A 24379-nucleotide genomic window follows, 5' to 3' on the forward strand; every position below is an offset into this window, starting at 1 on the left:
AGCTCCGGGGGCGGAGCTGGGAGCGGAGCGGGGCGGAGCAGCGGCTCCTTCCCCGGCTGGGCCTGCGCCCGCGCCCGACGGGACTTTCTCCGGCTGGACCCGGCTCCGGGCTCTGCCGCCCCCGCCCGGAGCCGCAGGCACCAGGTGCCGGCGCGAGCTGGGGGCGGGCAGGGCCGCGCGTTGCAGGTCTCGCAGCCCCTGGGGACGCGCCCGGGCTGGAGCGATGGGGCCGCTGCCCCGGCTCGGGCAGGCTCTGGGGCGGGGCCCGGGAGGGGTGAGGCGGGACGTGCTGGCGATGGGGGGAGGTTGGACCATCTCTGCAGCCAGGAGCCCCCGGGGCGGCCGGGCTGGTGACAGGGGGAGGGGGGCTGATGAACCCCCCCTTTGATTTGGCCACGTGTCTCTCCAACAGGGCTACAAATCTCCCTGCTTGTCACTGAGGGGTGTAAAATCCAGGCAGGTGTCTCCCCTTTCTAATCACTGACCCTGTCTCTAGTCTCCACCTCAGATTTTACCCCATTTTCTCTTATAGGCTCCCATGTCCATTTACAGTCTCCTGAGAGGTGGGATATTTTCCCACCCGTTTGACCTGCTGCAAATTGTCCTTTGTTAGGTGGGAAACTGAGTCATGGGAAGGGAGCTAGTGGGGGCAGCTTGCAGAGCCAGTTCTCTGCCAGCAACAAGGCCTGGGACGGCCCAGGAAGGAGAAATGGCTGCAAATGGAGACATCCCAGCCCCAGGTTACCCACTCCTGGCTGCTGCCCCCCTCAACTGCCCTGTGCAGCTGCCCCCAGTCACCTGCACACCCCTGCCCCCACTGCTGGGGCGTTTTCCTGCTCCATATCCCCTCACTTGCCCTCTTAACATAGCTCCCCAAAGGGCTCCCTGCTGCCCATATAGACTGGTGGTGGTGGGGAATTCTTACTTTCGATTTATTAATTGAACTTTCATATACAGTCCTTGCAGATTTCCCCATGTTTCTCACTTATTTAATATCAGCTCTTGCTGTTTTTCTCAGCTGTTATCTAATATTTAGTTTTTGCCCTCTTTTCCTCTCCTTGCACGTTGGCTCTTTTATCGCTATCAAATAATAATCTGAAATTCACTCAGATTTTACTACTTTAGCTATTTTCAGACACGGGAAGTAATTCTGCTCTGCTGTGAGCTGATTAGGCCTCAGCTGGAGTATTGTGTCCTGTTCTGGGCACCCACACTTCAGGAAAGATGAGGACAAATTGGAGAAAGTCCTGAGAAGAGCAACAAAAATGACTGAAGGTCTAGAAAGCATGACCTAGGAGGAAAGATTTGAAAAAATTGCATTTGTTTCAGCTGGAGAAGAGAAGACTGAGAGGGGACATGATAACAGTTTTCAAGTATATAGAAAGTTGTTACAAGGAGGAGGGTGAAAAATTATCCTCTGAGGATAGGACAAGGGTGGTTTTGGTTGGACATTAGGAAAATCTTCCTAACTGTCAGGGTGGTTAAGCCCCAGAATAAATTGCCTAGGGAGGTTGTGGAATCTCCATCATTGGCGATTCTTAAGAGCAGGTTAGACAAACACCTGTCAGGGATGGTCTAGATCAAGGGGTTCTCAAACTGGGGGTTGCAAGCTGTCAGCTCCATGGGGCTGACAGCCCCAAACCCCACTAAATTACATTCCCCTCATTTTTAATTTATAAGGGGGAATCACACTCAGAGGCTTGCTGTGTGAAAGGGGTCACCAATACAAAATGTTTGAAAACCATTGGTCTAGATCAGTGGTTTTCAAAAAAAATTTCTGATGACCTAGTTGAAGAAAATTGTTGATGCCCATGACCCAACGGAGCTGGGGATGAGGGGTTTGGGGTGTGGGAGGGGCTCAGGGCTGGGACAGAGGGTTGGGTACAGGGGTGAGGGCTGCAGGGTGAGGCTGGGAATGAGGAGTTTGGGATGCAGGAGGGGGCTTCAGGTTTGGGGGGGCCTCAGGCCAGGGGGTTGGGGTGTGGGAGGGGGTCAGGGCTCTGGGGTAGGGCTGGGTATGAGGGTTTTGGGATGCAGGAAGGGGGCAGGGGATTGGGGCATGGGGTTGAGGCGCGGGCTTACCTCTGGCAGCTCCCGGTCAGCGGTGCAGTGGGGGTGCTAAGGCAGGCTTCCTGCCTGTCCTGGCACCGCAGACTGCACTGCACCCTGGAAGTGGCCAGCAGCTAGTCCGGCTCCTAGGTGGAGGCACGCAAGCAGCTCCACGCAGCTCTCCCCTGGCCCACCCACCTAGGAGCCGGACCTGGTAGGAACTAGCCTGCCTTAGCCAATGGGACTTTTAACGGCCAGTGCCTTACATTCCGCGATCCAGTACTGGGTCGTGACCCACAATTTTAAAACCACTGCCCTAGTTTGTAAAAATTGATCTAAAATTCTTCAGATTTCCACACTTTTCTCTTTAATTACTGAACATTTGGTATCAGCTCTCAGATTTTGCCTTTTTCCATGTAGGAATCCTCTCAAGGTTGGGGATATTTCCCCTGTTTTAAGCTGCAGCCACTTCCCCTGTGCTGGAGGGAATAGTTGCTTTGAGTCATTTTCCATTCTGGTTGCTGCAGAGGGTTAAATCATCAACTTCCCCTCTCTCATGCTGGTTATTACTTCTCATCTTACTATCCTCTAGGTGCTTACAAATTAATGTTTTAATAATTTGCTCCAGTATCTTTCCAGGTATTGAAGTAACACTTGACTGGTCTTTCATGCGGCAGGTGGTCTTTGTTCCCCTTTTAAACAATAGGTACTATATTTACTCTTCTGGGAACCTCACCATGCTCCAGAAGTTCTCAAAGATTATTGCTAATGTTTCCAAAAGTGCTTCAGCTAATTCCACAGCTACCCTAGGATGACTTTCATCAGGACCTGATGACTTTAACACATCTAATTTAGCTAAATATTCTTTAATCTGTTCTTTCTGTATTGTGGGTTTCTGCTCCTTCCCCCGCATTGTTCGTAATTACTGTTTTAAGTATGTGGTCACAGTTAAACTTTTGTGTGTGTGAATATTGAAGCAGAGTGGCATTAAACACCTTAGTCTTCCTGATGTCATCGGTTGCTAGCTCTCCTTCCCTGCTAAGTAGAGGCCCTACACATTCCTTCACCTTTCTCTTGCTCCTAATATAGTTATAGAATCTTACCGCCTTTTATGTCCCTTGCTAGGTGTAAATCATTTTGTGCTTTTGTGATTTTTGTCCTCACGTCAGTGCTACTCTTTTGTATCCATCTTTAGTAATTTGTTCATTTTTCCCTTTTATTTTCCGGTCATTAAAGAGCTCTGGATGGAGCCATAGTGGCCTCTTCCTATCTTTTCTTCACATTTTGATAGTTTGCTCCTTTAATATTTTCTTAGAGAAACTGCCAGGGCTCCTGAATTATTTTTTCCCTTAGATCAGGGGTGGGCAACTTTTTTGGCCCGAGGGCCACCTCTGGGTGGGGAAATTGTATGCTGGGGCAGGAGTTGGGGTGCGTGAGGGAGTGCGGGGTATGGGAGGGGGTGCGGTGTGCAGGAAGGGGCTCAAGGCAGGGGGTTGGGGGCTCAGGGTAGGGGGTGTAGAGTGCAGGAGGGGTTCGGGATGTAGGCTCCAGCCCAGCGCCGCTTACTTGGAGTGGCGCCGGGGTGGCAGCAGCAGGCAGTGGGGCTAAGGCAGGCTCCCTGCCTGCCCTGGCCCCGCGCCGCTCTTGGAAGTGGCCAGCATATCCGGCATTGGCTCCTGGGGGTGGGGCGTGGCAGCCGGCTCCACCACGCGCTGCCCTTGCCTGTGGGTACCACCCCCAAAGCTCCCATTGGCCACGGTTCTCTGTTCCCAGCCAATGGGAGCTGCAGGGGTGGTGCCTGCAGGCGAGAGCAGTGCCCAGAGCCCTCTGCCCCAGGGGCTGCAGGGATGTGGTACTGGCTGCTTCTGGGAGCAGCATAGGACCTGCCTTAGCCCCGCTGCGCCAGGAGGCTGGCAATCCCGTGGGCTGGATTGAAAGCCCTGATGGGCCAGATCCAGCCCATGGGCCGTAGTTTGCCCTCCCCTGCCTTAGATTTTCTTCCAATAGGCCTCTACCAACCATTTCTCTGAGGGTTTTTTTTTTTTTAATACAAAGTCTCGTGTCAAAGGCTGACTTTCAATAGATTGCCTGATTCTGGGTCAGGCAGTCTACGAATAATTTAGCACAAGGTTCCCCATGAATATGTGGTGCACAACGAGTGAGAGGCAGTTCCCTTCTGTCCGCACTCCGGTCCCGACACAAATGTCTCTCCTCACCGTGCCCTGCCCCCCAGAAGCTATCCAGAGCTAACTGACGCTCCACGGCGCTGCTGTATCATTACGTTTAGGCAGTGATGAGCTGCCAAAATCTTAACAACCGGTTCCCTATAAAAAGTTCTGATTTAAGGGGGGATGGGGGGGGGGGGGGGGCGACAGACCCCGGCCGGGCCTGGGGCACAGTGCCCCACCCCCCCCCCCCAACTAGCCCCCTTCCCTTCCTTCCCCTTCCTTACCTTGCTGGCAGCTCAGCAGCAGCTGAGCTCAGCTCAGCTGCCTGCTGCTGGCTGCTGCCCCGGGCTGGGGGGGGGGCTGGGGGGGGGGAGGGGAGGGGCAGCTGGGGCTGGGCCTCCTGGGCTGGGAGCAATGGGAGCAGTCCAGGACCGGAGCCCCCTCCCCACCCGTCCCTGGCCCCCCACTCCTGGTCTTCAACAATCTAATTTTTCAAACCGTCTTGGGAACCTGTGGGAACCTGCTCCAGCTCACCACTGCATTTAGGGGGGACTCTGACTTAGAGGCGTTCAGTCATAATCCCACAGATGGTAGTTTCACCCCATTGGTTCCTCAGCCAAGAACATACACCAAATGTCTGAACCTGCGCTTCCTACTGAGCAGGATTACTATTGCAACATGGAAGTCTGTTTATTCCAATTCCATTGTCCTTATTTTACTGCTCTCGTTCCTTTCTTCAGAGTCATGAAATCTATCATTTCTTGATCACTTCCACTCAGATTGCTTTGCACCTTCTGTTTCATAACCAATCTCCCCCTTTTAGTAAGAATGAAGTGTAAAATGGCTGTCCCCCGATTACTACTTCCATCTTCTGAAACAGCCATTCCACGAACATATTGGATGCTGTGTTTGGTTGGAGAACTTTTCCAGCAGATGTCTGGGTAGTTAATTATGTTTTGAATCTCTCTTATTTGCATGACAGCGTCTAGAACATCAGTCTGCAGGGAAAGAGGCTGCAAGGAATTGTAATGTGAAATTACTAAGACCTGTTCTGAAATCTCTCCAAATTGCCCTTCTTTCCTTGACAGGCTGCAGTGTGACATCCGTGTTTTGCTCCGGATCAGTCCATCCTCCTGTGGGACAAGGAAGGGACATGGCTGCAGTGGAGACCGTTCAGGTAGGGATTATTGGGGGGTGTCTGGTGGGTTCCTGCTAGAAAGAGAGGGGCAGTAAATATATAGGAGGTGGGGGCTTCTGGGTGGTTGGTCTGGAGGTGGAGGAAATATACAGGGGGAGAAGGGGAGAGGGACAGGGTGTGACAAAGGTCCTGGGATTTGTTTACTTGGGCCCTAGATTCTAAGAACAGACCCAGGGGGTTTGTGGCTGGAAAGTCCTTCATTTATGGAAAAGGAAACAAACCCCCTGGACTGGGCTGGGAAAAAGTGACCAGACTCCAGGTGCTGGAGCCTGAACCTACTAGCCAGTCTTGTATGAAATATGAAGGAAACACCCACCAGCGATGATTTGGGGAGATGCCCCCTCCCCTCCCCTCCAACTGCTGGCAATAGGGAGGGTGTTGGGAATCCTACCGGGGGCTGTTCCTGGATGGCACTGGATCCCCATCTCCTGTATCAGCCTCAGGCTAGGATGTGTGTGATGAATGTGAAGACTCCTGTTGCCTGTGTCTACTGTATAGAAAGCTCATGCTCCACTACATCTGTTAGTCTATAAGGTGCCACAGGACTCTTTGCTGCTTGTATAGGAGAGGGGCTCTCTCTGTCTCCCCTCACCCTGATGCCTCCTGGCTGTGCAGGGCGGGGTCGGTGTAACGCTTTGTCTACTTCCCTGAGCTGCCATCTGGTTGTCCCTCCTCTCCCGTGACCAGTGGGGTTGTCACTAGGCAGCAGGTACTGAGTAGGGGGGCGGGTTCTTGCTCTTTCAGGCACCAGTGACCTTCGAGGAGGTGGCCGTGTATGTCACCAGGGAAGAGTGGACTTTGCTGGACCCCGCTCAGAGAGCCCTCTACAGAGACGTCATGCAGGAGAACTATGAGAATGTGACCTCGCTGGGTAAGGATTCCTGTCCTCTCGGTTCTTCGAAGGGGAAGTTAAGATTTAAAGTTCACAACACCGACAATACAACCTTAACGCTGCCCTGGTTCAGCAACACCTCGACAGGCCAATGACCCGTGCAAGCGCTCTACCCTCTCCTGCGACAGGATACTTTGGGAACAGAGCACAGGAGCCGCATAGCACAACATCTCCTGCTAGAAGGAGAGGGGCAGTTCAGACATCTAACGCCGTCTCTTTGCTAAGGCAAAACTTGGGTTTAGGTCTGGTGTGGCGAACAGAAGCTTCATGCACGTGGGCTGAACTCAAATACTGAGCCTGCTCCACACAGACCAAGTCAGACTTCTAAAATGTTACCACCCCTTTACTCTCTGCTAAGTCATTGCCTTCACTTACCTCTCACTAGGCCCTGGAGACGTCTATCTAGCATGTCTGCCACCGGAGTGCTGACAAACTCTGGCAAGGACACCCCCTTGTGCACCGTTACTGACAACCTCCAGTGTTCAGCACTTAAATGAGGCACACCTGTTCCATCGAGGTTCACGTGCACCTGTCTTTATATCACAGTCACAGCTTTGCCAAGCTGCAGCAGCTAATCCTGTCACTATTCAATTAACATACAGCTGACACAGTGCACACAGCTGGCGTACATGCAGAGAAATGCTGGTATTCAAATATGTAGAACACAACACACACAATGGCATGTTCCTTCTTAGTCCTTCCTCATATCAATTATAAATTAATACATTTTAAGGCCAGGAGGGACAATTAGGTCATCTAGTCTGATCTCCTGTATTATACAGGCAGTGGAATTTTAGCCACTTACTGTTGTATTGAGCTTAATACCTTGTGTTTGACTAAAACATCTTCCAGAAGGTCACGAAGACTTCAGGAGATGGAAAATCTGTCACTTGGTAGTTTAACTTATGCATCATCCTTACTGACTTAAGCTCCAGGGTTAGGGGGCAGGGGCAGAGTTAAGGTTGCATTGCAGGGGTGGCGTGGGGTTGAGTTCTTCAGTTCCTGGTTGTCAGAGGTTTTAAATGTAGCTACCATCCACATGCTGGAAGGGCATGGGGCAGCACTGGGCAGCCTGAACTCTGCATTTATCTAGTTTATGGATATTAAATTTTCTTTCGTTTTTGATGGACTTTTTTGCTACTGATGACTGTCACTGGAGTTTTTGCCAGCAAAGCTGCATTGGATAGGGATGTGAGAGTGATTTGCAGGCGAAACATTTAAGTGGTCACCAGGCCAAAGTCTCCATGTGGATTTTAGAGCGCCTTGATAATATTGTCCTGATACCAAGATTTCTGGGTTGAGAGCAACATTTCTAAGAGAAGCTCCTGCAGAATGTCAGAAAAATCCACCCCACACATTTCTCTGAAAGCTGTCACTGATGGGGCTCAGATTCAAATGCACTGGTGGAGTTGAGGTTCCATGGGCACAGCATGTCCTCTTGAGCCTACCAGTTAGTATGAGAGCCGATTGCTGTGGCTGTTCAGAGTCAGTCTTGCCACACACGTGCATTTCAATCTCTTTGACCAGGGGTTCTCAAACTGGGGGTCAGGACCCCTCAGGGGAATTGTGAGCTTATTACATGGGGGGGTTGTGAGCCGTCAACCTCCACCCCAAACCCCGCTTTGCCTCCAGCATTTATAATGGTGTTACCTATATACAAAGTGTTTTTAATTTATTAGCGGGGGTCGCACTCAGAGGCCTGCTGTGCGAAAGGGGTCACCAGTCCAAATGTTTGGAGCCACTGTCTTTGACTCAGTTTGGCTTGTGCCAATCTTAAGTTTCAAACTCTGCAATATTTAACTTTTTCGGTGCTGCTTCCTCAAAGAGGCAGTGGGGGCCATGGACTAGCTGAGATAAATGCCAAGTGACTGAGATTAGTCAGGGGACCATTAGAACTAGGGTTTGAGCAGGGCTTTGGAGCGGAGCCCAGAGCTGGAGCCCGGAGCAGTGGAGCTGCAGGTTTTTGCCTGGAGCTGGAGCAGAACTGGAGCACAGCTCCAAAGCTCTGCGGTTTGAGTCCAGGTTCTGCAAGGAAGTGTTTATAGGAGCAAAGTGATTTTTGTAAAAAAAAAAAAAAAAAAGCTGCTTTTGTGGGGGCTGTATCTCAGGTACTTCTTGATCAAATAACCCCATCTTTGGACCACTAACCCAGCCCTGCACCCTGAGGATGAGCAATGTACTTCAAGACAATATGAGTAAGAATGTACATTTTAGAAAGATTAGAATAGCTGACCTTTAAACAGACAGTAATGCTGAGTCTTAACCTTAACTCTGCTGTAAAAACTTGCAAATGCATGGCAGGTGTTAGTCAGGTGCTTCCCTCTGTGGACAGAAGACCGTGAGAGGTTCTTACAGAGGAGCCCTTGAGTCAAGTGAAAGCAGAGAGCAGGGAACAGTGGGAGAAGAGAAGATGATGGGGGGCGGGGAGGGTTGATGGTGCTGAGGTGCCACAAGGCAGGGAGGGCTGAGAGCCGAGGGCACGAAGGGGAAGGGTTTGTGGCACATTGGGACGAGAGGGAATCAGGGATGGTTGGGTACAGTGGAAGGAGGCGGATGGAGGGAGTCGGGGGAGGCACTCCTGGGAACGGTGTGAACTGGGAGAATGGGAACGGGGGTGGAGGGCCCAGCAGTGGTGATGTTCTAGAGGAGGGTTGGGTAGAAGATCCATTTTACATGGGAGTGGGGAACGCTGGGGGTAGAAGCATGGGAGAGGGAAGGGGTTGGGGAGTGGTTCCTCTAGGGAGCGTAGAGGGTCTGGGAAGGGAAGGTATCAGAGGGAGAGAGAGAGAGAGAGATTTGGGGCACTCCACTGAGACTGCTTTTGCCAAGGTCGCTAATAACTGTTAGCTAGGCAAATCTCAGAGCCAGTACTCCATCCTCATCCTCCTTGAGCTGTCAGCCACCTGTAACACCACTGACCATGGTCCTTTTCTTGAAGTCTGATCTTCAGTTAGCCGCTCCTGATTCTCCTCCTACCTCTCTAATCTCTCCTCCAGAGGGGCCTTAGGAGAACTCTCCTCATCCCCTCCCCAGCGTCTGAGGGGGATTCACAGGGTTACCAAGTGAGGTTGTGGAATCCCTGTAATTTGAGTTTTTTTGAGAATAGGTGAGATTAAACCCCTCTCAGGGATGGTCTAGGGATACTTGTTCCTGCTTTAGGGCTGAAGGATGCACTAGATGGCCGCCTGAGATGCTTTCTACCCCTACAAGTCCAAGATTTTATGATTCTTTATCCTACCCCTTTGCTATATCTTTATCTCCCTCTGGAGAATGTGAGGATTCAATTAGTATATATTTTTTTAAACGAAAAATATGCATGAGTCAGCTTCTCCTCCCACTTTGCCTTTTTACCCACTGGCTGTGAATGAGTTTATTCCTCTTATGGGACAGGGGAACAGTGGTTGTTGAAGTAACATGGGCTTCTCAATATTGGCATGGATACACTATCAATAAGCACCTTGGAGAGACAATGGAAGACCCAAGGACTAGATATTAACTTGTAGTGACTATGATCCAAGGGTAGCAGAACCTGGGAACACAATGGGACTGCAAGTTAGGACTAGGTTACAAACAGACAAAAAGCTTGCTGCTGGCCGGGGCAAAAAGACCAAGAGAGGGGGACAGAAAGAAAGGTGAAATCGAGGAGGCTTTGGGAAAGCCAGGCAGATGACTCTTACAAAATGAACTTCGAGTTCAGTTTTGTTTTACCCGACTGTAGATGTACGGACTCACCCCTGAAGCGCCTCCTGCTGGTCTCTCAGGGAATTAGCTCGATTTTCAGCTCCGGAGCGCCCTCTGCAGGCCGGTGATCTGCCTGGCCTCCGACCCCCCATGTCCCTCTCTGGACCCCAGAGCCCTGTTAGCTGGGGTTCTGCCTCCTGGCAGTAACCCCTTTCAGCCTCAGGGTCTCCCCCTCCCTGGGGAACCCCCACCCTCTATCCCCACCTTGCCTCAGTATCAGGCTACTGCCAGTCATTGTCTAGCCCCACGCCCTGGGGCAGGCTGCAGTATCAGCCACCCATCACTGGCAAGGAGGGTTTGGACCTGCTGCCTTGGCCTACCCCGGGCTGCCCTCTGCAACCCCCAGTACCTGTTAGCCCAATGCTAGGCTGCAGCCTGGGGATTTCCAGGCTGGAGCTCCCCAGCTCCTCTGCCTTTCCCCAGCCCGGCTCCAGTCAGGTACCCTGTCTCTAGCCCCCTGCAGCCAGGCTCTTCTCCCTCTACAGCCAGAGAGAGACTGAGTGAGCGGCTGGCTCATAGCCTTTTATAGGGGTCAGCCGGGCCTGATTGGGGCATGGCCCCAGCTGAGCCTCCTTTCCCCCAATCAGTCCAGGCTTTCAGAGCTGCAGCCCTCTGCAGGGCTGCTTTTAAACCCCTCCGGGCTACACAGACTAACCTATGGATCGTCAAATGCTGTATTCCAGTTGCCTAATCAATGCCTAATCTTGTTTTGAAAAGGCTGAATTTCATTGCTGCAAACTGGTTGCAGCACCCGACAGAGAGAGTGTTTAGCAGGAGTCTGAAATCATTTGCACTTTCTGGAAAAGGGTCTGTCTCAGAGCTGTGGGGATCTCCCGTGTGACAAGCTACACCTAGGGTGTAGCACACTATGGGTATGTCCACACTGCCTCCCAGCCTGGGTCCATAGACCTGCACCAGTGGGCTTAATGGACCTGTATAGATGTTGTTGATTGGGCTGGAGCTCAGTCCATCAAGCCAAGGGTGGGCTTGAGAGCCTGAGCTTCAGCCTGAGCCACTGTGTCAAAGAAATGTCTGCACGGATGTTTTTTTAATGTGCTAAGATTAGCATCACTGTGGATCCAGGCTGATCGGCTCGCTCCCTGATGCAGTGTAAATATAACGGGGGCAAAGACTGTATAAAAACTGGAGCATCTAAGACCTTATAAAACCGTAACTTCCTATCTTCCCTGTCAAAACCCTTCATGGCCTATCCCTTCCTTGTGAATCATCTCTCATTTGGTACCGAGGTGCCAGTTCCCACCTCTGATTCGCCCATGGTGCCAGCCTTCATCACCCACTTGTGAACTCTTAAAACATGCTCCTTCATGGACATGGGAAATTATAATCGGGTGATAGGATCAGTGGGGGAACCTGCTCAACGTCTAGATGTCTATATACAAATACAAAGAGTGCGGGTAAGAAAGAAGAAGATTTGGAAGTATTAGTACGTAAGCTAAATGATGACTTAATTAGCATCACAGAGACTTGGTGGGATAAGTGTCATGACACAAATATTGGTATAGAGGTGTACAGCTTGTTCAGGAAGGACAGGCTGGGTAAAAAGGGAGGAGGTGTTGCATTCTAAATCAAGACTGTACACACTTGTTCTGAGCTGCAAAAGCAGGTGGGAGCCAGACCAGTTGATAGTCTCTGGGCAAAGATAAAAGTGGTTAAAAAATAGGAGTAACCTCATGGTAGAGGTCTACTATAGTCCACCGAATCAGGAAGAGGAGGTGCATGAGGCATTTCTGAACAAATCACAGGAATATCCAAAACAAATAAAGACAAGGGACTTCAAAAAAGCAGACTTGAACAAACTCAGAACTGGTAGGTATGGGAAGAAAATCCAAGGGAAAAAGGAGTTCTGGAGAGCTGGCAGTTTCTTATGGAGACAATATTAAATGTGCAACTGAAAACTATCCTAATGTGAAGGAGAGATAGGCAGTATAGTAACAGATCAATGTGACTCTATCAGGAGCGCTTTACTGAGCTGAAAATCAAAAAAGAATCTCTCAAAAAGTTGAAACGTGGACTAGTTGGTAAGGATGAGTACAAAGGATAGCCCAAGCATGTAGAAACACATTGAGAAAGTCTAAGGCACAAAATGAGTGATACCTAGCAAGGGACATAAAAGGCAATAAGAAGATATTTGTTCAAAACTTTGGGAGCAAGAGAAAGATGAAGAAAAGTGTAGGTCCTCTATTTTGCAGGGAAAAAGAGCTAATAACTGATAACATCAAAAAAGCTGAGGGGTTTAATGCCTATTTTACTTCAGTCTTTATTAGAAAGGTTAATGGTGACCAAATACTCAACATAATTAATACTAACAACAAGGGGGCAGGAATGCAAACCAAAATAGGAAACAAAAAGGTTAAAGAATATTTAAGGCTATGTCTACACTACACAGCTTTTAGTGGCGGCTGTGTTGCTACAGCCATGCTGCTAAAAGGCGCACAGTGTAGTCAGCTCTCCTGCTGACAAAAAACTGCCACCCCCGACAAAGCATTGTTCACATCAGCACTTGTCATCGGCAAAACTTTTGTCTTTCGGGATGTGTGTGTGTCTGTCTGTGTTTGTTTTAACACCTCGGAAAGACAAAAGTTTTGTCGTTCAGTTGTCAGTGTAGACATGGCCTTAGATAAGTTTGATGGATTCAAGTTGGCAGGGCCTGATGAAATTCACACTAGGGTACGTAAGGAACTAGCTAAATCAATCATGGAACCCTTAGCAATTATCACTGAGAACTTCTGGAGGATGGGTGAGGGCAAACATAACACTTGTCTTCTTTAAAAAGGGGAACAAAAAGGACACAGAGAATTATAGACTAGTAGGCAGCCTAACTTTGGTACCTGGAAAGATACTGGAACAATTATTAAACAATCAACTTGTAAGTACCTAGAGGATAGTAATTTGATAAGTTATAGCCAGCACAGATTTGTCAAGAACAAATTGTAGCAAACCAGTCTTATTTCCTTTGACAAGGTTACTGGCCTAGTGGATGAAGGGAAGCAGTAGATCTCGATAATTGTTACCCAGAAAGACCACAGACTTGGTTCGGTGGTGAAGGCGCTCGGCCAGTTTTACTGCCCTCAAGGCACAATACTAGCTTCTCGGATCAGTATCTACAGGTACACTAACACATGAGTGCCCAGTGGCAAGGACTCAGCTCGGGATTTTCCAGTGTCCTCTAGTCTTGACAAAGGGTTAAGGCAAGGTACCCTACATTTATAGGCTGAGACATACAACTGGAATAAACAACTTACATACCACCTTACATGTTTCATGACATCTGTTTTGTTACCTCCCTTTGTTCCTGATATCTCGGACAAAACATCCCTATTCATTATTCCATCCAACCATCTCATCTTGTACTAGATTGGAATGTAGCTGTACTAGCTGGAATATATTTACGTAAATATCTAGTGCCTAATGCACTAGTAACAACATTGCCAAGTTCATGTACTGGACAATGAACTTGTAAGCACCTGCTTTCCTACATGGCCTGACTTTGGTTCACAGCCTCTGGTTCAGGCCTCAGATCTTGCACCAAGCCCAGTGATCCAGGTTCTCTCTCTCTCTCTCTCTCTCTCTCTTTCTTACACAAGGGAGGTTGCGGGTTGCCCATCGCTGAAGATTTCTAAAAACAGGTTGGACAAACACTGGTGCCGGATGGTGTAGGTTGACGTGGTCCTGTCACATCTCAGGGGGATGGACTTGATGACTTCTTGGGGTTCCAAGACTGGTCCTGCTTTGAGCAGGAGGTTGGACTAGATGACCTCCTGAGGTCCCTTCCAACCCTAATATTCTATGATTCTATGATCCTACATTTCAATGGTTCTGTGCTTTCTCCCATGTTGCCCCTTCCTCTTCGGAGGAACTCCCCATAAACATCCATAGTTACCTCGTTATCCTCCTTCCTATCCCTCTGCACAACTCCTCTTTTCCATAAAGCCTTCTGGGGTATTTCCAGGCTGCTTAACTCTCTGCCTACAATGTAAATTCCCCAGCAAGGTAGACTTCTTCAGCAGGCCTTCTTTGCCTTCCTTCCTCAGAGGCTATGGACTGCCCCGGTGAAGATACCAAACAGCCCTTTCCAAGCACACATTTATTCTTAAGGTAAAGCATTACAGAGAAAACATACTGAAAACAAGAAAAGAACTGGCACGCAGGCCAATAAGCTTACCAGAGATCACCCAACTCCACCAAAGGTTCTGGCATTTGAACAGACCTTCAAATGCCTCAGAGTTTTTTCCTGTGGTCACAAACTCGTAAGAGTTGTTAGCGCAGAACAAGCACCACCGGGCCTTTGTGTGTCACCTTTTGCCCAGTTTGGGCCTGTGAACTTGGCTTCATGTAACAGGTGATCAGCAGGCAACGGGTTTCTCCTCAGGGCGCAGCTTGAAAAGGTTTAATCTGAAGGTGAGAAGTTGCCTTCCCCACCCCCCAAGTGTTTCCTAGGAATCCCACTTAACTTTGCTTGCCTAGCACAGTGGTTCTCAACCAGGGATACACGTATCCCTGGGGGTCCGCAGAGGTTTTCCAGGGGGTACATCAACTCATCTAGATATTTGCCTAGTTTTACAACAGGCTACATAAAATGTACTAGCAAAGTCAGTACAGACTAAAATTTCATACAGACAATGACTTGTTTATATTGCTCTATATACTATACACTGAAATGTAAGGACAATATTTATATGCCAATTGATGTATTTTATAATTATATGGTAAAAATGAGAAGTAAGCCATTTTTCAGTAATAATGTGCTGTGACCCTTTGCATTTTTATGCCTGATTTTGTAAGCAAGTAGTTTTTAAGTGAGGGTGAAACCTGGGGTACACAAGACAAATCAGACTCCTGAAAAGGGGACAGGCGTCTGCAAAGGTTGAGAGCCACGGGCCTAGCACATTGATTCAAAGAGTCCCTAGAGATGTTACAGCCAATCCCACAGTAACACATACACACTCATATTTCTAATACTCCTTAGGTACTGAAATTTAGCATAATAGAAGATTAGGGTAGGAAGAGACCTCAGGTCATCTGGTCCAACCCCCTGCTCAAAGCAGGACCATCCCCAATTAAAGCATCCCAGCCAGGGCTTAGTCAAGCCTGACCTTAAAAACCTCTAAGGAAGGAGATTCCACCACCTCCCTAGGGAACCCTTCCAGTGCTTCACCACCCTCCTAGTGAAATAGTGTTTCCTAATATCCAACCTAAACCTCCCCCAATTAATGTGGTCGGGATGGTCCAGGATATTGAAGGAAATTTCCATCTCTGTCACACCCTTGTCTGTATCCAGGTGTTTCCAGGCTGCTTGTCGTACTTTGGGGGCAGAACTGTTTTTGTTCTGTTTGGAGAATATCTAGCCCCGTGGGATCCTGCTCCAAAACGTGCGACTAGGCTCTATGATAAAAACAGGGCAGTTCTGGGCAGTGGGAGGGAGGGTGTTGGAGAACCAGGGAGGGGAAGGGTTGGGACAAAGAGCTCCTGTGCGTCAGGAGGGCTGGGGGCAATGGGATGGGGAGGGGCTGCAATGGAGCAGCTGCTGTAGGGAGTTGGGATGTGTGGAGGGCTGGAAGAAATGGAGCTTAAGGAGTTGGAAGGGTTGGTGCTGGATGGAGTAAAGGGAGGGTGGGAGTAAAGGGAGGGTGCCAAGGAGTGGATGCACCAGCAACAGGAGGGAGGGAAGGGACACTTGTTTGGCAGGAGCCCTGGGGAGTCAGGAACAAGGAACATTTGGGACAGTGGGACTGGGGGTGTGGAAAATGGGTGGGGAGCAGAAAATTTTGGGAGACCTGGTAGTGAGGAGGGCAGCACTCAATGGGAGGGGAGGAGAGGAAAAAAAGGAGTGGGTGCTGCTTGGGCCCAAGGCGGTGTGGAAGGCTAGGGAGTGGGTGTCATAGTGAGTGACAGGGCTAGCAGCACCTCTGTCCCCTACCTGATGTCTCTGACTGTCCCCTCTCAGCTGTCAGGCTTCGTGTCTTTCCCTCTCCTGCAGTGCATCTGGGCCTCTTTGTGTTAGTAAGAAATAGTTCCAGGGGAACTTCCCCTCTGGCTGGTGTCTTCCCATCCTGGGTAATGGAGTTACCTTCCCTTTGGTGCTGAATATCTGGCTGTGTCGCACCCCCCCCACCCCAGTGGAGGTAGAGATAGTTAAATCCCTCATAAGCAGAGTGTGCTGGGATTTTACTCCGTTAAAATGGGCTGGAGTTAAAATAATGGAACTTTTTTTGGTGACTCATAGTGAATTCATTTCTCTTTCCATTGAGCAGGATTTGCAGCTTCCAAACCTGATGTGATCACCCATCTGGAACGAGGGGAAGAGCCGTGGCTTCCAGAGCTCCAGGGCTCTGAGGAAAGAGGGATCCTGGGAGCCACTAGCCGAAGTGAGGAGTCATTAAACCAACTGAAAACCTGTCAGTGCCGGCAGGGAACAGCTGGGTTTCCCTGCAAAGCCCTTGTGAACTCTCTGAGTAAATCAGGATTGTCCCCAGCAGGCATCATATCTTCTAGCTACATATTGCTCATGGCTTCTGACCCTTCCTGACTGACCCCAGGCAGTAGTTCCCTCCATTCCTCCTCTTCCCTGGGATGTGTGGGTGGGATATGGAAGAATTGATCCTGCTCATTGCCACCCTGTGGGGAAGAGTTTGGGGGAATTCAGTCCCTAACACAGAGGTGGGCAAACTACAGTGGTCCGCGGGACTGTCCTGCCCTGCCCGGCCCTTGAGCTCCTGGCCGGGGAGGCTAGCCCCGGCCCCTCCTCCGCTGTTTCCTCTCCCCTGCAGCCAAGCCGCCGCGCAGGCAGTGCTTGGCGGTGGGATTGTGCGTTCCTGCTGAGCAGTGCAGCAGCGGGGCTGGTTCCAGCCAGGCGGCACGGCTGCCAGACATGCTGCTCCGAGCGGCATGGTAAGGGGGCCGGGGCCAGGGGTTAGATAAGGAGTGGGGGGTCCCGGGGGGCAGTCAGGGGACAGGGAGCAGGGGCGGTTGGATGGGGCGGAGGTTCTGGGGGCGGTCAGAGGATGAAGGAGAGGTTGGATAAGGGTGGGAGTCTCGGGGGCCTGTCGGGTGGGGGGGTGGATAGGGGTCAGAGCAGTCAGGGGCCTGGGAGCAGGGGCAGTTGGATGGGGCGGAGGTTCTGGGGGCGGTCAGGGGATGAAGGAGAGGTTGGATAAGCGTGGGAGTCCTGGGGGCCTGTCAGGGGTGGAGGGGTGGATAGGGGTCAGAGCAATCAGGGGACTGGGAGCAGGTGGGGTTGGATAGCAGGTGGGGTCCTGGGGGCAGTTAGGGCCGGGGGGTCCCGGGAGGGGACGGTTAGGGGACAAGGAGCAGGGGGGGTTGGATGGGTCAGGGGTTCTGAGTGGGGCAGTCAGGGGGCAGGAAGTGGGAGGGGGCGGATGAGGGCGGGGGCCAGACTGTTTGGGGAGGCACAACCTTCCCTACCCAGCCCTCCATACAGTTTTGGAACCCCAATTTGGCCCTCGGGCCAAAAACGTTTGCCCACCCCTGCCCTAATATGTTCCCCCCGTCTCTCCAGCTGTTATTTTTGTTTGTTCTCCATGTTTCCACCCCTGTTTCTGAGGTGTCTCCCTTTCTCTGTCCCAGCAGGTGGCAAGATGGTGAGTGAGAAGGAGGAGCAGAATCCTCGGCAGGAAGCGGTTGAGCAAATGCCACCACATGTGGCCAGATCCCAAGGGAATGTTTCCTGGAGTCATGAGCAGAGAAAAGCCTGTGAGCATCAGCGCAAGTCAGAGAAGTGGCAGGAAAACCAATCAAGGGAGAAAGTTGGTAAATCTATCAATTATCAGGGAATTCAGAAGGGTCTCAAGGAAACCAAAGCCCAGCAGAGCATCCCTGCGGGAGAGAGAAATAACACATGCTCTGAGTGCGGGAAAAACTTCCACAGCCACTCACACCTTATCAGACATGAGAGAATCCATACCGGAGAGAGACCCTACGAGTGCTGTGAGTGTGGGAAAAGCTTCACTCAGCGCTCGCACCTTCTTACACATCAGAGACTCCACACAGACGAGAGCCCTTATGAATGCCATCAGTGCGGAAAAAGCTTCAAGGAGAGATCAAACCTTCTTACACATCAAAGAATCCATACAGGGGAGAGACCCTATGCATGCTGTGAGTGTGGGAAAAACTTCAGTCATCGCTCAGCCCTTGTTGTACATCAGAGGATCCATACAGGAGAGAGACCCTACAGATGCTGTGACTGCGAGAAAAACTTCAGTTCCCAGTCAGACCTTATTAAACATCATAGAATCCACACCGGGGAGAAACCCTATGAGTGCAGTGAGTGTGGGGAAAACTTCACCCAGAGTTCTGCCCTGATTACACATCAGAGGATGCACACAGGAGAGAGACCCTATGCATGCTGTGAGTGCGGGAAAACCTTCAGTCATAGCTCTGCCCTTGTTACGCATCAAAGGATCCACACGGGAGAAAGACCTTACAGATGCTGTGACTGTGGGAAAAACTTCACTTACTGCTCAAACCTTATTAAACATCAGAGGATCCACACAGGGGAGAGACCCTATGCGTGCTGTGAATGTGGGAAAACCTTCAGTCAGAGCTCACACCTTAATAAACATCAAAGGATCCACACAAGAGAGAGACCCTAGGAATGCTCTGAGTGCGGGAAGTGCTTCCGTCAGAGCTCGGCCCTTATCATCAGAGAAGCTGCAAGGGAGAGAAGCACCGTAACAAAATTGTCTAGGGCAGAGAAAAGGTTTTTTCCCACCCCCTTTACACTTTTGCTGTTTCCCACATTGTGAACATTAAGGCTGTTAGGAGCATTTGCGCCACTGTGATCTCTCAGCTTCCTCAGCTGAATTGCCCTCCTCTCCCTTTGGCCGCTCACCCTTCCTTAAGGTGAATCCCATGGTCCTTTTTATCAACTCCCAGGTCATGGAAACGTGTTCCCCTCCAACAGGAATGTCCATCAGCTCCAGGTGGGGAAAACAGGGGTAACCTCAACTGGCTACATTGAGGTTAAATCTACCTAGGCTTTGTCCCCATTATGATTTTCCATGGAGTTTGCTAGCGAGCGTTAGCTACCCTGACGTAAAACACAACTATTCTTGCACTAAAAAAAATAGTCCACATAGAGTCACTGGGCTAATCCAGTATGTTTCGACATAACCTCCATCAATTTCCTAGTCTAAACAAACCCGCAGCATCACATTTATACTCTTCTTTCCACTGAAAAGTGATAGTCACCCAGTTCCATGATCGGGGATAGATTGGCTCATTCTCAGGTCTTCTCACATTGCACTGGGTTCTGCTGAAGAGCAGCTATTCTTGTACCATTTTTCTCATGTAAATACATTTAAATATAATAAAGAGCAAGAGAAGGGGGAAAAAAGTGTTTTTTTCAGCCGCTGTGACACCCGAAGTTGACGGGGTGAGTCGGAGGGATTCCCACCTCCCTCGTCACTCCAGCAGTGTTGCCTTCTTGCTGAGCTGAATGAGTTTTAGCTTCTCCACATTTGACACCTCCCCAGTGTCATGTGATGCAGCGTTCTCAGCGCTCTGTGCTTGGGAAGCATACTTTGATTTCTTTGGTCTTTCTGGAGATGAAGGTGTCACAGATCTGGGAGAGGAATTTGAAAGGATACCAAATGCAATGTGAGCACTTGGAGTATAAATCCATTTCTGTCTGTTGGCAAAGCCTCTGCTAGGTTTTTTTTCCTACTGATCTGGGATTGTTTGCGGATGGGAAGCCTGCTCAATAACATCTGCTGAAGCCACTGGCCTCCCTCAGCCCTTACTCCCAGCAGAATCTGCTCCTTGCTGAAAATGGGGCTGTGAAAGGGGGCAAATCAGAAGGGAGGGTTGGGCAGAATTTGTGTAGGGGAGGCAAGCTGAATGCATTGGTGGGTCAAAATGTGGAGGCATGAGAGGCAGCGGGGCAAAGTTAGGGCCAGGGAGTAGGAACTGGTGTTAAGAAAAGGGAAGATGCATGGCCAGATCATGGCGATAGGGAGGGGTACAGGGAATAACACCTCATAATTGGGGGAGCCTTCCAAAGTGTTTTCAAACCTAGAATGTAGAGGCAGAGAGGCTTTACTGAGCCCCACAGGATGGTCCATCTCCGTACCCCCTGCCCAGGGCTGTGTTCCTGAAGGCACGTCCCTAGGCCTAGACGAGGCAGCTGATCCCGATCTGAAATGGTGTATGGAGCTGCTGAAGGAGACTGGAAGCAGTGACACATTTTTTACATCCTCTCCTTAAAAACTGATAATTTTCATACATGTTTTTGGAGTTTAAACTTGGGAGTGCTTGGTAACAGCAAAGTAGCAACCCATAGACTAGCAGGGTTGGAAGGAACCTCAGGAGGTATCTAGTCCAACCCCCTCCTCAAAGCAGGACCAATCCCCAGACAGATTTTTGCCCCAAATGGCCCCCTCAAGGATTGAACTCACAACTCTGGGTTTAGCAGGCCAAGGCTCAAACCACTGAGCTATCCCTCCTCCCTGTAGTTACTATTATATCTATATACCCTTAGCCCTAAAAGCCCCAGTCACACACACTGTGGCCCTGTTGTTTTAAGTGTTGTACAAACACTGAACAACCCTAGGCTTGAGGAGCTGACAAGCCAGCCAGACAGGGTGGGGGAAGGGTAGACTGTACCAGCAGAGCGAATAACGTGACAGCAGCAACTGGCGTGTTAATGTCACCATGTTTTCTTTTTGCTGGGTTGAATTACAATGTGACCAGCTAAAGGGGAGGGACAGGGACATTGAACGGATGGGGTGAGGGGGGGAAGGGGTGTGGAGAACAGGGTAAGACAAATGACGGGAAGGTGAAGAGATCAGGAGGGAGGTGAAAGAGGTAAGAGGACTGAGGGCTCAGACAAGCCCTCAGCACAGGGCAGAGGAAGCCCAGTCAAAAACTGGTCTTTGAACCTCCAGAAATCTCTTATTTTGCTGCTTCTGCTCCGACTGGCTGGGTTTCAGACTGGCTGGTTCTGCTCTTCAAAGTGTCCCCTATAACCTCCCCACCCGTCCCCCAGGAGAGAACAATGGGACTTCAGGGAGCTGGAGTGTTACCCCGGAATTTGACAGTGCTGCAGTCAGCAATTTTGTGTGGTCAGAAACTCCCAGCTCAGAACAAAACATGACAGAGCTAGGGGCAAGGCCACATAACTGCATGTTTTCTGGTTTGCTGTCAGAATGAGAGGATGGGATAAGTGGATGTATTGTAAGAATAGCAGGAATGTTTGAACGACCGACCTTGGTCTTGAGCACCTCCGACACCATTAACATATAAATTTAGTAATTGTTATGAATAAAAATGTTTTGATGATAAGAGATAATGAGTAGTTTTGTTGAAAGTAGGAGAATTGGTGACCCACTAGGGGTTACTGTGGTCCCACTAGGAGTCACAAGAAGTTATGTGCTTTGTTTGAAGTTAGCTAATAAAGATTAGTGAAAGAATTTGCTTTGGAACTGTCATAAACAGATAGTTAAGGGTTAAAGTCTCTTTTACCTGTAAAGGGTTAACAAGCTCAGTAACCTGAGAAACACCTGACCAGAGGACCAATCAAGGGACAGGATAATTTCAAATCTCTGTGGAGGGAAGCCTTTGTCTGTGTTTCTTTGTTTGTCTCTGAGAGTTCTCTTTTTGGATCTAAGAGAGGCCAGACATGTCTCCAAGTTCTCCTGGAGTAGTTCCTACTATTCAATAGTGAGTATTAATTAGAAAGGTGGATTAGTCTTATAATTTGATTTCTACATTTGCAATTGTGTGTTTGCTGGAGAATTTCTTTAATTCTGTACTGTATTGCTTTTACTGAGAAAGAAAGGAGGGGGGATTCTCTCCAGAGATTGATAAGTTTAGGCCCTGTGTATTGTTCCATTTTGGAATACAGAGATAGTGTACTTTTTTCTTTCTTTAATAAATTCTTTTCTTTGGACTTGGTTAATTCCTTCTCTTGTGGAGATTCAGGGGAAGGGGAGGAGGATGGCACCCCTCTGTAGTTGGATTCCGGTATCTCTCCTAGGAAAAGGGAGGGGGGAGGAAGCAGGGGGGAATGGTTTATTTCTCCTAGGTGTAAGAACTCCATGGATTTGGGGCTCTTGGGATCCCCAAGGATTTTGGGGAAGGAACTGTGTCCCAATACACGTACCTTATTGGGTGGTGGCAGCTTTTACCAGATCTAAATTAGGATTTTAGTTTAGAGGGAAACCAATGCAGGTCCCCATTTTGGAACCCAACAGCTCTAAGTGGGGGTGAGACCTATGACGGGAACAGTCCAAGAAAGCTTTCTTTGGGCACGGATCTGACACCTGCGTTCCCCAGCAGATCGATCGAAGGCAGTCCCTCCCAGAAACCTGGATGTTGAGCCCTCAAAACCATTTCTTTACTTTAAGTAAATATAAATGAAGATTGGGGTTGGAAGAGATCTCAGGAGGTATCTAGTCCAACCACCTGCTCAAAGCAGGACCAATCCCCAACTAAATCATCCCAGCCAGGGCTTTGTCAAGCCTGACCTTAAAAACCTCTAAGGAAGGAGATGCCACCACCTCCCTAGGTAACCCATTCCAGTGCTTCACCACCCTCCTAGTGAAATAGTTTTTCCTAATGTCCAACCTAGACCTCCCCCACTGCAACTTGCGACCATTGCTCCTTGTTCTGTCATCTGCCACCACTGAGAACAGCAGAGCTCTATCCTCCTTGGAACCACCCTTCAGGTAGTTGAAGGCTGCTATCAAATCCCCCCTCAATCTTCTCTTATGCAGACTAAATAAGCCAAGTTCCCTCAGCCTCTCCTCGTAAATCATGTGCCCCAGCCCCCTAATCATTTTCCACTGGACTCTCCAATTTGTCCACATCCTTCTTGTAGTGTGGGGCCCAAAACTGGACACAATATTCCAGGTGTGGCCTCAGCAGTGCCAAATAGAGGGGAATAATCATTTTCCTCGATCTGCTGGCAATGCTCCTACTAATGCAGACCAATATGCCATTAGCCTTCTTGGCAACAAGGGCACACTGCTGACTGATATCCAGCTTCTTGTCCACTGTAATCCCCAGATCCTTTTCTGCAGAATTGCTGCTTAGCCAGTCGGTCTCCAGCCTGTAGTGGTGCATGGGATTCTTCCATCCTAAGTGCAGGACTCTGCACTTGTCCTTGTTGAACCTTATCAGATTTCTTTTAGCCCAATCCTCCAATTTGTCTAGGTCACGCTGGACTCTATCCCAACCCTCCTGTGTGTCTACCTTTCCTCCCAGTTTAGTGTCATCAGCGAACTTGCTGAGGGTGCAATCCATCCCATCATCCAGATCATTAATGAAAATGTTGAACAAAACCAGCCCCAGGACCGAGCCCTGGGGCACTCTGCTTGAAACCGGATGCCAGCTAGACATCAAGCCGTTGATCACTACCCATTGAGCCTGATGATCTAGCCAGCTTTATAGCCATCTTATAGTCCATTTATCCAATCCATACTTCTTTAACTTGCTGGCAAGAATACTGTGGGAGACCGTATCAAAAGCTTTGCTAAAGTCAAGGTATATCACATCCACCGCTTTCCCCATATCCACAGAGCCAGTTATCTCATCATAGAAGGCAATCAGGTTGGTCAGGCATGACTTGCCTTTCATGAATCCATATTGACTGTTCCTGATCACCTTCCTCTCCTCCAAGTGCTTCAAAATGGATCCCTTGAGGACCTGCTCCATGATTTTTCCAAGGACCAAGGTGAGGCTGTAGTTCCCCCTGATTCTCCTTCTTTCCTTTTTAAAAGATGGGCACTAGATTTGTCTTTTTCCAGTCGTCCGGGACCTCCCCCGATCGCCATGAGTTTTCAAAGATAATGGCCAATGGCCCTGCAATCACATCAGCCAACTCCCTCAGCACCCTTGGATGCATTAGATCTGGACCCATGGACTTGTGCATGTCCAGCTTTTCTAAATAGTCCTTAACCTGTTCTTTCACCTGCTCACCTCCTCCCCATACTGTGCTGCCCAGTGCAGCAGTTTGGGGGCTGACCTTGTCTGTGAAGACTGAGGCAAAAAAAGCATTGAGTACTTCCGCTTTTTCCAGAGCTTTTTGGCCCTATAACAACTATGTGGGTGAACCCAGACAATCACTACACTATTGAATGAACTCATGCAGGAAAGTGATAAAAGACAAAAAAACCCTATCACCTGTGGGTGAACAAGACACGTCAGAGAGTGCTCACGCTCCGTAAGTCTGCATAGCAAAGGAAGACCCATGGGTGGCCTATGCCAGCTGACTTGGGCTCATGCTGCAAGCACCCGCTGGCAGCCAGCTCCCGCCATCCCTCCCAGCATCTCCCACCTGCCAGTGGCTCTGCC

The 24379-nt window shown here is 49.7% G+C and overlaps 1 protein-coding gene and 1 long non-coding RNA gene across 2 annotated transcripts; both read left to right on the forward strand.

Moving 5' to 3' along the window:
• Positions 1-13: 13 nt before the first annotated feature.
• On the forward strand, positions 14-6217 carry LOC120388137. The gene is made up of 3 exons (XR_005590501.1): positions 14-144; positions 5306-5394; positions 6160-6217. It is a non-coding gene; the product is annotated as an uncharacterized LOC120388137 (long non-coding RNA).
• Positions 6218-6231: 14 nt separating this feature from the next.
• LOC120388106 (zinc finger protein 239-like) lies at positions 6232-20432 on the forward strand. Its single transcript, XM_039509696.1, has 3 exons — positions 6232-6286; positions 16321-16434; positions 17654-20432. Exons 1-3 carry the CDS (start codon positions 6253-6255, stop codon positions 18676-18678), a joined length of 1173 nt encoding a protein of 390 aa, XP_039365630.1. The 5' UTR covers positions 6232-6252; the 3' UTR covers positions 18679-20432.
• Positions 20433-24379: the final 3947 nt, after the last annotated feature.

This window comes from Mauremys reevesii, linkage group 22 (genome assembly GCF_016161935.1).
Source record: "Mauremys reevesii isolate NIE-2019 linkage group 22, ASM1616193v1, whole genome shotgun sequence".
Lineage (NCBI taxonomy): Eukaryota > Metazoa > Chordata > Testudines > Geoemydidae > Mauremys > Mauremys reevesii.

Excerpts from the sequence above, each read along its gene's own strand:
- LOC120388106 (XM_039509696.1), top strand. The coding sequence starts at position 6,253 with ATGCAGGAGAACTATGAGAATGTGACCTCGCTGG. Across the intron at positions 6,287-16,320 it reads TGAGAATGTGACCTCGCTGG|GATTTGCAGCTTCCAAACCT; the intron begins GTAAGGATTCCT and ends TCCATTGAGCAG. Across the intron at positions 16,435-17,653 it reads CCTGGGAGCCACTAGCCGAA|CAGGTGGCAAGATGGTGAGT; the intron begins GTGAGGAGTCAT and ends TCTCTGTCCCAG.